Genomic DNA, 12,463 nt, shown 5'->3' on the forward strand with positions numbered 1-12,463 from the left:
TCATAAATCACAATCCTCACATTTTTAATGTACCATTTCGCTAGTTTTGCAAATACACTCAAATACACACTGTTGTGCAAATGTTTTAGGCTTTTCTGCCGTAACAATGGCCAACAAAAAAATTTAAATGAGATATGTCCTCATTCTAATTCCAACAAAATTCAAATGTAGAATTAATTAATTTATAGAAACAAAATTATATATATTTATTTGCACATAATAATAATATATTTATAAATAAATATGAATTAAAGCATTTTTATTTATGAATGAAATATTTAAATTTTTTTATCATTTCTGAAAGTTTTACAATGCTTTATTTGCAACTAAAACTTTTGCACTGTACTGTATTGATGAACAGCGGCACCTCTCAAAAAAGTATTCATTCTTTTAAAAATAAAAATACTATTTGTAATGAAAAAAATATAATAAAATTAGAACAAAAACATTAAAAGGTACTTTTTTGTGGATTTTTCTATTAAAAAACCCTCCTCTCAGCATTCAGTTATTTTTATACTGGCAAAACAAAGCAAACAAACAAAAAAAAAGATGGAAAATTCTTTCTTAATGTTTCCCTGCATACATCCAAAGTTTTGAACATGATGAAAAAATCTCTTTAGAAGACCGACCTAACTGCAACCACAGTGTGATTTCAAGACTGCCAACCATCCCTGTATTCAAATGACACAGCACCGCTTTCTTCTGTCCAAACTATCCTACTGTCTCCTTGTCTGCGGTCACCCGATGTCTCTTCCACTTACAGAACCACCAGCCCAATGAAAATACGTACATTACAAAGAATGCTGGGAAGTCGTATAGGAAAATATTGATGAAGAATCCTGCAACTAACAGGATGCAGATTAGAAGGCTGGTGAAGTGACTGAGGACAGATAGTAAACCCCACCAAATGAGACTATTAGTCTCAATGGATTTGTCAGAGGATGGACTTTGTTGAACTGATAGCCTAGCTATCTCGAGACAGGTGACTGATCTGGAGTTTTCCTGATCCTTCTGCAAGCTAGGACTTTGTGAGTCTCTAACGTGACCTGGATAGGATTTACCTCTGAGAACAGGTGAAACTAGCTGGCTCAGGTGAGCATTTGAATTTGAATCAGGTTCGGTTTTATTGTACGACTGACTTTCCCCTATCGGAGTGTGCTCATTGCCCCTAGGACTATGCTCTTGGCCTTCACTCAGAGAAACATCTCTTAGATGCAAATCAGAACTGAAACCTTCAATAACTGCTATTCCATCAACAGTATTACAAACTGGTGCATCAATTTTCCAACCTAGCACCTCTTCCCAAATACCCCTGACCAAATGTTCTGCAAACATCTTGTTCAATCCCACCCCAAGCACCTCAGTATTTTTAACAGTAATAGGATCTTTTGGACTTTCAACACCCGGAGAGCTCCCAACTCTTGACAGCTCTTGTCCGGTTACATTAGGTGCAGCATTCTTAGATTTGTCTTGAGGGTTCTCCACATTACTCATCAACTCCTTCACTGCTTCTGTTTTATGCTTCACGGTATTCTCATCTTCATTTCTCTTTTTTAGAATCTCAAATTCTGAAGAAGCACATTTCAATGCTATGCTCTCTTCCTCCATACTGGTTTTACCCCCTTCATCCTCTTTCTGATGGGTCCATTTCACTTCTGACATCTCTAAGATCGTTGGTTGGCTCGTTTGATTTAAAATATTGTCACGCGGTTTAGATTTCAGCTGATCTTTTTCCGCTATTTGTATCAGTGTTGATTCCGCCTCAGTTTCTCCCTTCTGAATGCATTCCTCTTCCCCTGCTGGGACTGGCATTGACACTTTATTACATTCTTTGGAAAATACACATGGATTTCCCATCTGCCCAATGACTGAACTCCCTTCTAAACCTTTTTCATTGTGTTGCCATACTTCCTCGTCCAATACCTGGATATTGTCAACTTCAGCGACAGACCATCTTGCTTCTTCTCTTGTTGCACAAAACAGTAGCTCAAAATCTGTCTTTCCAAAAACTTCTTTGGTATTTGATGTCACATCTTCATTTTCCAATTCGTCCAATTCATTCATTTTGCTCGCCCAAATCTGCCTTTGCCCGTTTTTGCCCTCACTTGTTGGGTTGAGCTTCAGTTCGTCAGCACTTTCATCTGTCTCACTCAGCATTTTTGGATTTTTACTGTTTCGGTGCAGCCTCGGTTCTTCGTGTTGGCTTTCATCTGTGTGTCTTTGGGAGGCTTCAGACTCTTCGTTTGGCGTAATACCTTCTGCTCCTTGTCCCAATGCAGCAAAAACGAACCCCTCCCCATCCTTTGTCGTCTGCCTGATTGTCTCCCTAAATGCCAGCGTGTCACCCGCCGCATTGTGTGCAGTACCTGTAACCTCCCTTCGCCTTGCTCCCTGTGAGATCCTATCAACAGCACTGGCATTCTGAGACACTGCTGTCATGTCTGTTGTCTCTGACTCCCCTGAGCTTGTTACCGAGTCAGGTGTAGGGGGTGTAAAGGGCTCATCTCCTCCTATTCCTCCTGCTCTTCCTGTTAATTCTCCCCTTTCTTGCCCCCAGGACACATTCTTGTGCCACTGAGAGGAACTGTCAACAGAGCCCTCGGACACGTATGCTGGCCCCAAGAGTCTGGATTCCTTGAAAGTATCTGTTATGGGGTTTGTCTGTGACCTTTGGGGTGTATGTTGTGTCAATGCGCTGTCGTCTCTTGGGGTACTGACACATGAGTCGCAGACAGTAGCCAGAGAGGGTTCATAAGCATGTGACAGTGGCTGACACTCGGCTGAGGTGTTTTCAACTGAGGGTTCGGGTGTATTTTTGCCCACATGAGATATGCGCTCTCGACTTCTTGCTACATGTCGCGTTATTTTATCATTTGAGGGAGACACCGATGCTGCTGTCTGCAGCCACTCTGACTCCGGAACACCAGAATGATCCTCGTAGCTTGGCCCGTTAAGGAATGCCTGCCATACGTCACACACAGACGCACCCTCATCAGTGTTATTGTCCGTGCCATTAAGAAAGGTCTCCCATATATCGCTGACTGAAGGTGCATTCTCCATATTCTCCACTGGTGACAAAGTCGATGTAGCTCCTCCAGTCCAGATATCTTCCACACCATCAGACCCCTGTGGTTTGTTCCAGTCCAGTGTAAGCAGAGGAATCTGGTGGTAGGTGAGGACCTGTGGGCTCTTGCCTGTCTGTTTCTTTGAGTGTTTACGGTAGACGCTGGTAGAGTCACCCCATAGGTGAGGCTCGGGTTTAAAAAGCTGCTGGTGGATCTTTTGTCGCTGCCTCAGGCCACTGGTTGAGTCATGTAGTTCTTGCTGCCTTCTTTGGGACAATTTTTCCTTCATACACGCTATACGTGCTCCTCTGTGTCTATTTCTGATAATATCCACCTGAGAAAAAGATGAGGTCAAAGGTCAGCCAATTGTCAACATTTGTGCTACTTGAACCATAAAGTCATCATCTAATTTAATTGATATAAGTGACATATGAATTAATCTGACGTATGAATGAATGTGACATACGAATGAATGTGACATATGTCACACAAGTCTAAAACGAGCAGCTTCACATCTAAACTGTGCTTAAAACAGGATAGTTTCTAGATTTGCTATTGTTATGGAGCAAGTGGAGAGCGATTTCATTGCAGCGGCATGAAATTGATTGGGAAAGGCCAGTGCGGTGCATTCAAAGACTCACAGATCTCTGACCTCTTTAAATTTCATCTGGAAATACAACATGATTGCCACACTCTTCAGCAGAAGACAGTTTTGAGATGTTAACAGATGCATTTTAGCTTTGTGGAAGAGTCTTGTTATAAACGTGGGCAATAGGGCTTCAGCAGTACAGAGTATCACTGCGCATGTGCCCAGAAGCTCTGCATTGGGCTGCATTCAGAATCATTTGTAGTCTGCACTAACTTGCTGTACAATAACATAACACACAACTTTAGACTGCTGTTGAAATAAATCAGGCCAGATTTGCTTATTTTTGGCATCAAGGAAATCAAGAAGGAGCATGGTGTTGCAGTGACCAAGGACAGTGTGGCGGTGGTCAGGTACACGAGTGACGTTAATTCTGTTCTCAAGCATCAGCTCAGGTGATATTGCATGTCTTTGCAGGACTCCCTGTGCACGGTGCAGGATGACGTGCACTTGTGTCTCAGTTATCAGACATACCTTTGCAGAACAAGTGCACAAATGAACTTCGGTTTATATCCACACATTACTGCAGATACAAATAGTGTTTTTGTAAAGGTGGAAAATGCATTGCATTAATAAATTAACCTCACCAAGGGTTTGTGTCTCTCATGGCGTATTAATGAATGCAGCTCTGTGATATCCACAGTCTTCCTGTCAGCCTCCTTTGCTTTATGTGTGGCCTCTGTGTCTGCAAAATAAATGAAAGGAAACTCAAGATAACACGTGCAAGGTACAATGTTTTCTTTGCACACACTCTGGCATATATAAATGTACCTGTGCAGTCACATAATCAGCTACAAAAACATACAAAAATGCATCCACACCTGTAGCAGCTGCTGCAGTATTAATGGTGTCTATGGTCTTTTCCTCTGTGCTTCCCCTCCTGTGGTTAAAAAGCAATAGATGTGACAGGTATGTTGTACAGATACCTCAAAGCAATATGAACTCATACTACATGCATTAAAAGTGCCTAAAATTACTGCACGGAACAATAACCCCAAATCAGAAAGGATATATATATATATATATATATATATATATATATATATATATATATATATATATGGGCATAACAATAGGAAATCGAATGTGACCTTTTGACCTCTTAAAATTTGTCAAGGTTAGCCATCTTTGAACTTGTCCAAGGTCTGTGTCCCAAGAATATTCCCTGTGAATTTAAAGACCCTGGTAGCAATAGGATTGCACTTATGATGAGCACAGACAGACAGACGGACGGACAGAAGCAAACCCTTCGTAATACCAGATGGCCATATTTTGGCTTTGGGTAACAAATAAATAAACACACAGTGATTCTTTAATACTGACTTCTGTTTCATTACAGACCATATGAATCTAAGATATTCCCAGTTTTGTGTGGTCAACTTAATCTTATTTATACATCCATTTCAGTACTGTATCACTTTCCAAAAAAAAAAAAAAAAAGTTGGGACGGGCAATTTAGGGCTTGTAATGAGATTTTAAAAGTAAATAATATGGTTGTTATTTCAAACAGGTGATTAGAATTATAGTTTGGTACAAATGCAGTATCCACAAAAGACTACATCTTTGAGGAGCAAAGATGGGCAGAGGATCTGCAGTTTTCCGACAGATGTGTGAGAAAATTATAAAACAATGTTCCTCTAAGAAAGATTTGAAGGGATTTTCAGATTTCTCCCTGTACAGTGCTTGATATCATTAAATAAGTCAAGGAATGTGGAGGAATTTCTGTACATAAAGGGCAAGTGTGCCCTTTACGTTGGACACCCGTGATCTCCGATCTCTCAGACGGCACTGCATCAAAAACTGTCACTCATCAATAGCTGATATAACCACATGGGCAAGGGATTACTTTGGGAAACATTACAGGCAACGCTATAGTGTTGCTCACCTTGAGACATGTTTGGGAAGGAAGAATGGGGCAGAATAGCACCTGAAATGCTTCATTGCTTGAATCCCCAAAGTTAAAACATCTTAAAGTGTTGCAAGAAGGAATGGTAACATTAAAAACTGGTAAATGCTTTAGCGTCCCAACTTTTCTGAAATGCGTTGCAGGTCTGAAATGCAAAAAAATGGGTGAATATAAACAAATGAAATTAAGCTGACCACACAAAACATGAAATATCATGGGTTCATACTCTCTGCAATGAAATAGAAGTCAAATTGTTTTCAAGTCAAAATTTTTTGGAATAAGTGTCCTAATAGACAGACCAGGAAATAATTCATCCTACTCAACACCGAAATGCAACAGATTCTTCTTGTTGATAAGCCTGAGCATCCTGCTTACAATCAGGTGCCAAGCCAACTTAACTGATGAAAAACACACATAAATGCCATCGGAACTCATTGTCAGACATAATAACAGGAAAATATAGTGTGCCGCTCACTGCCTGGTGCCTTCAGGCAGCAATTGTTTCCAAAGCAGTGGCTAGTTTAGGATAACTGGGGCATATCTATCCCTCCTTGCCAGAATGAGACGTCATGGAAACCTCAACACCTGACCTTCAATGGGCAATGTGTCTGTATCATTCAAACACCCACGTCTGAAAGCTTACATAACAGTGCAACGAGACAACAAAGGCCCCGCCAGCAGTCATTATTAGTTTATGTAGTCAGTTCCACTAAATGGAAAGATTAGAAAAGTTATGAAGCAACGCTGTCATATTTGAGAGTTTCCCCATAGCAAAGTGGTGCCATGCATCTTTAAGGTGTTATAACTCTAATATTTGAATTAAATACTGATTTGTAAAGTATGGGGTGACATCTATTGTTTATGTGTGAGGTAGTTAGTATTCCAAAACTTGATTCTTATGCTCTTTGTGACTAGGGGTGGAATTCTTACACCTGAGAATACCTGGAACACACTCAAAAAAACCAACAAGAGTGTTGTTATGTATGTGGTTTTTATGTTACATGAACGTAAGTCTAACATGTAGCTTCTACGATATAAATCTACATTTCAAGTTTTTTGGGTGAAAACATTCAAATCATGTAGTTTAACAACTTAAAATTTAACTTGCTCAGTGAACATAATACAATTATGTAAAGTATTTCCACCCAAGTAAAATGCGTTAACGTAGACAGAAACAATTTTGCTGAGTGACCTAAATGTAAATTTGTTGGGTCAACATGATGAATTTGCGTTACTTTTACTTAATTATCATGGGTCAGTCAGGCCAACTAGATTTGTAAGGGTAAATGTGACAAAAATAAAAAGTAAGTCCCTTCAGCTACTCCCTTGTTTGCGCTCGGGGTCGCCACAGCAAATCCAAGGTGGATCTGCATAAATTGTGTTGATCCAACACAGCAAATTTAAGTTAAAATGTAACTGTACTATTTTAAAAGTAGTTGTAACTACTTATAGGGCACGGGTAGTGGCCAAGTGGTTAATGCACTTGGTTTCAGTACGAAAGGTTTCCGGTTCAAACCCCACCCATGCCACATTTCTCCATGTAATGTGGCATTGTGTCAGGAAGAGTATCTGGTGTTAAACCTGTGCCAATTCAACATGCAGATCCATAGTGCAGCAGATAAGTGAATATTTGCTGAGGGATCCTTCAAATGGTGATGCAAGCACCAAATTTGGCACACATACTCCTTAGACATTACTCTTTTAAAAATGCCAGGTACCCACGTGAATTTTCAATAGGCGGCCAAGAAGGGGTCATGTGAAGTATTACACAGGGGTCAAAATTTAAAAATGCTCCAATCATATTGAAAGGCATTCCATATTATTTGCCTGATCATAAAGATTCCAAAAAGGTATAGTTTGGACTATCTGTGAATGAATGTTCCGGAGTTATGGGGTAAAAACAGCAAAAACAGTGACAAAGGTCAATTTCAATTTGTACAGGGGTCAAAAGTTAAAGTTGCTCCAATTTTGGTTAAAAAGTGATGCAAATTATTAGTTGGGTGAATATGGTTTAAAAGGAATAGTTTGCATCATGTATCATGCTTAGTTATCATGTTACAGGGTAGCATATGTCACATGTCATAGAACCTGTTGTGTGGGCCGCTGAAGAGGAGGTACTGATGGCCCACCACCAGAAGGCGCCCTGCCTGAAGTGCGGGCTTCAGGCACGAGAGGGCGCTGCCGCCTCAGGAACAAGCCGTGGTGACAGCTGTCACCACATCTGGTATAAAAGCAGGAAGACACCTCCACCAAACTGCCGAGATATCATCTTCATCTGGAGGTAATATCCTCAGCCGTTTTGTGATTTATAAATCTGTTATTGTGAGTGTTTGCAGGAGAACCGGTTGTTTTTACGGAGGCTGTGCAAGACGGCGCTCCTTTTCATCTGAGACCGCTGCAACGTGTTGAGTGAGAGGTGGAGGTGGCATTCCCACCATTGTTACTGGGTGTTCACACACCCACCCTTTGACTGTCTTTGCTTTCTGCCAGCAGTACCAGATCCGACACGCCGGGAAGGTGGCACCTGGGGACTCCGGGACCTTGGCGGCTCCAGTATTCCTCGGGTTCAGGTGGCGGTGGAAATCGTGTGGTTCCGGTTCGTTCCAGACGGGCGTCTCCTATCGTCGAGCCTGCCCACACGACACCTTTATTAATTGACTGTTGCACATTCTGAATCTGCTGTGTTTGGTTGTGACATTCACAACAGTAAAGTGTTATAATTTGTCTCCTTCCATTGTCCGTTCATTTACGCCCCCTGTTGTGGGTCCGTGTCACTACACTTTCCCAACAGAATCCAATGGATGCTGATATTGTTTAACCTTTACTTTGCAAACCAAGCACGCAACACAGCAAAACTATTCCATTTATTAATCCTATTAGCTCAACCAGTAATTTGCACCGCTTTTTACCAAAATTGGAGCAACTTTAACTTTTGACGCCTGTACAAACTGAAATTGACCTTTCTCAGTGTTCTTGCTGTTTTTACCCCATAACTCCAGACCATTCATTCACAGATAGTCCAAACTATACCTTTTTGGAATCTTTATGATCAGACAAATAATATGGAATACCTTTCAATATGATTGGAGCATTTTTAAATTTTGACCCTTATGTAATACTTCAATTGACCCCTTCTTGGCCGCCTATTGAAAGTTCACGTGGGTATCCGGCATTTTTTAAAAGCGTAATGTCTAAGGAGTATGTGTGCCAAATTGGTGCTTGCATCACCATTTGAAGCATTTTTTTTCAGTTATCCGCTGCACTACCACCTCAGATTTGCTGTGGTGACCCCGAGCGCAAAGAAGGGAGCAGCCGAAGGGGCATACTTCTTATTTTTGTTACATTTACCCTACATATCTAGTTGTCCTGAACCATGGTAATTGTGTAATTATGTAACAGTAACACAAATTCATCATGTTGACCCAACAAATTTACATTTAGGTCTACATTTAACTTTTCAAATCTAGTGGCCTGAACCATGGTAATTAGGTAACAGTAATGCAATTCATCATGTTGACCCAACAAATTTACACTTAGATCAGTCAGCAAAATTGATTCTGGCTAGGTTAACGCATTTACTTGGGTGGAAATACTTTACATATTTTTTTTTATGTTCACTGAGCAAGTTATTTTTTGAGTGCATGTCTGAACACTCATATCCACCTCTCTCCCCCTTAGAAGTTACTTCTTAACTTTGTAGCTGTACTAACCATGGAGATTAATCTCTTACCTTTTCTTCAGCATAAGACAGAGGTTAAGACGATTCTGAGAGCATGCACCGTTGCCATGCACGCACACATCGACAATATTATGAAACCGCCATGGGTCCTGCCACAGCCAGGTGAAATGTGGGTGCTCCCTTGGCTTTAGTTAGCCCCTGGGGTCCTCAAAACAGAGGAATCTTCATGCAGGTTCATCCCCAGAGAAATGTGCCACATGGCCAAAATGTCAAAACTCTATTTATTTATATAGTGCCAAACCACAACATAAGTCACCCTGAGGCACCTAACAAGTGTAAGGTCTAATCTTACACACCCCCACCCCACCCCACTTCACCCACTCCCATCCACCATTCTAACACGTAGGCAACAGTGGTTCAGAAAATGAACTTGGGTGGGTTTCTTTTTTCAAACTGCACCAGACGCCTTAAGGCCGTAATCTTCTTCTTTTATCTAAGCTATTTGGAAACCTGCTGATCAGCGCATTCCCACCATGATGATTACCACCATGACCAGGCCATGTTAACATATCAAGGAAGACATTATATCTTATCTAAAATAGAGTCAATTATACATACTGCACATCCAGCCCACTAGGTGGCAGTAAGCATCCTAATGTTGAGGAGGGAGGAAAAGTTGAGTGGAAAATGTTCACAAATGAAATCAAAATCTTAATTTGAAATCAACCTAACATTTTGTGCTAAAACAAACAAACAAAAAAAGGTTTAAACATTGTTTTTTTATACTTAGGGTGGTAGGAAGTGGAGAAGTAAATTTATGGGGAATTTTTATTCCAAAAAGTGAATATTCTAACATGTTCCGGGTATTCTCCAGTGAAAATGTTCCACATATTACCTCAGAGATGGCAAAGATTTGGAATACCAGCTAATGTTACCTTCTTGTCCATCAATAGTGGTAGTAGGAGGTATTTTAAACATTCCTGGTCTCGCACCTGCTAGGTCTGAGACAGCTCCTCTTGACCTTGTGGAATGAACCCTCATCTTGAATTTGAAGCTCCTTCATTTGTCCTTTATGGTGGCAGAACAATACATAGTTCATGTCCTTATTGTTAGCCCAAAAGGTGCCCACTGATGTTTCGTAGCGCAAACAGAACTCCACCCTGGTGCCCTCTCTCTCAAAGGGTGGACTTAGGGCATAACTAAAGCTGAACCTGTCCGTTTTTCTGTCGCTGGATCCAGGAACATATTCCGCCAGAAGGTCAAAGTAGTTCTGCCAGCGGTCCAGGCTGATCCGGACGAAAACCGATTTGCTGTAGCAGAGGTTGACCACCCTGATGATGCCGCGGAGAGTGGTGGTCGCCGGGAGAAGCTCGATGCTCTCCAGCTCGACATTCTGCACTTGCAGCCTCTCATCTAGCTCCTCTGCGGATGACGGGACTGTGAACAGACAGGACATGTAGAAGTCCTCCAGATGGTGATTCTCATCCCCATCAGAAGCTGCGTTGACCTCCACGTTATCAAACTCCTTCACTGACACCAGGTTCAACCCGAATGCATCAGCGAATGACACTTTCCTGCGAATTACCGGTGGGGGCTCTGGTTCCGAGTCCTCATCCGTTCCTCACCGGTTGAAGCCCACAAGAGGGGAGGCCTCTGATGTGTGGTCCTTACCTGCGCCCTGCTTTTTCCCCATTCCTCCTCTGTCATAACCCCGTTCTCAGCCGAGGTTTGGATAAGACGACCCTCCATAATGCACGAGGATCCGAGACACAGCTGTCCGCCTGTCCTGCCGTCTGCCTGGCTTCGAAGGGGGGGAAAGACCAGAGCGCTGCTAGCCCGGCTGCTGTAACAATGTGAGACGAGAGCGTACAGAGAGGACGTGACTTGACAGATGGAGTTCGGTTACAGCTGAACGCTGTGACTCTGAGCCAGGCCTATTAATAGGACACACAAGGCTGTCCACTTAGATTCTCAGTTGTTAGTTACAAACTAAATAAATACAAATTAAGCTTTTATAGCCTTTATATTTCACTTTATAGAGATGATAGTGTACATTAAGAGCCAACAATTTAATGTTTGATTTATGGATTTTGATCTGTGACACTCAGGATGTCCAGTCATTGAACCAGACTGGGGGATTAGAGTTAATGGGATTATGTGGTCAGGATACATAAAATATGTTACGTATTCCACTATAGTTACTGAGAAATGTAAATGTAATCTGATGCCAGATTAATTTTCTGCAAAAGTACATAACTGATTTCTGCTTGTGTTTCTCCTGCTGGAGACAAGGGTCAGTGTCACCCACACCAGAGCTCTCCAGACTGGAGACTGAGTGCTCTTTTTTCTGAAGTAATTTCAATTGTTTCAACATGAATAAAATATATGTGTTATATTTACTGAGTGCATTTTGTGTCAATACGACACACAAAAATATATTCATTTGTCACATGTTGGAAAAAGCACCAAACCATTATTGGATCACTGCTTGTGAAATGTGCCTGGAATGCAAGTCAAGTCAAGTCAAGTCTGGGAGCATGCACTGGTGCTGTATTTCACTGCATCCATGACAGCATGGAACTGCCAAGGGATCCTGGATGGGAACCACCAAGTCAGACAATGGGCTCATCCCCACCTCTTGCAGAGATGCCAACGTCCCGCATTTGGCAGGATTTACCCCCGTGTCCTGTATCCAGTATCACTGTATTAGTCCTGCAGTTGTGTGGGTCCGGGCACGCCCCCAGACTCCCTAGTTATGCTTCGCGCTTTTGCCGCTCGCGGCCACACATGGATGTCCCGCATTAGTAACGTCAAATGTTGGCAGGTATGCTCTTGAATGTAACCATCTACCTACACCCAAAAGACATGGACCTTCATTCTCCTGCAAACATATTGGCATCGCCAGACTCGTCTAACTCCATAAGCTCTTCTCATTCATCTCTCAATCTCAAAGACTGAGAACCCAAAGACATGAATGTCACTGTTGAGTGTCACTACAAGTTCAACACTTTTGCCTCATACAGATAAGCATCAGATGGGCGAGTCCAGGAAGTAATTAAAAGCCTCAATCGCAAACCCAGACACTTCAGTTCCTCACACAGCTTCTTAAATGGTGCAACTAGGATATCCACTGAGTCTGCAAAGATCACAGCATCATCCGTGAATTC

The 12,463-nt window shown here is 41.8% G+C and overlaps 1 protein-coding gene across 1 annotated transcript in view; it reads right to left on the bottom strand.

Moving 5' to 3' along the window:
• Nucleotides 1–439: 439 nt before the first annotated feature.
• LOC117504469 overlaps nt 440–12,463 on the bottom strand; it is a 33,352-nt gene continuing 21,328 nt past the window's right edge. The window contains exons 3-6 of the mRNA XM_034163938.1: nt 10,289–10,916; nt 4,533–4,591; nt 4,299–4,396; nt 440–3,399 (exon numbers count right to left, since the gene is read on the bottom strand). Coding sequence (XP_034019829.1) covers nt 712–3,399; nt 4,299–4,396; nt 4,533–4,591; nt 10,289–10,916 — 3,473 coding nt within the window. The 3' untranslated portion in view covers nt 440–711. The remainder of the gene's footprint in view (nt 3,400–4,298; nt 4,397–4,532; nt 4,592–10,288; nt 10,917–12,463) is intronic.

Source organism: Thalassophryne amazonica, chromosome 22 (genome assembly GCF_902500255.1).
Source record: "Thalassophryne amazonica chromosome 22, fThaAma1.1, whole genome shotgun sequence".
In the NCBI taxonomy this organism is placed as follows: Eukaryota; Metazoa; Chordata; class Actinopteri; order Batrachoidiformes; family Batrachoididae; genus Thalassophryne; species Thalassophryne amazonica.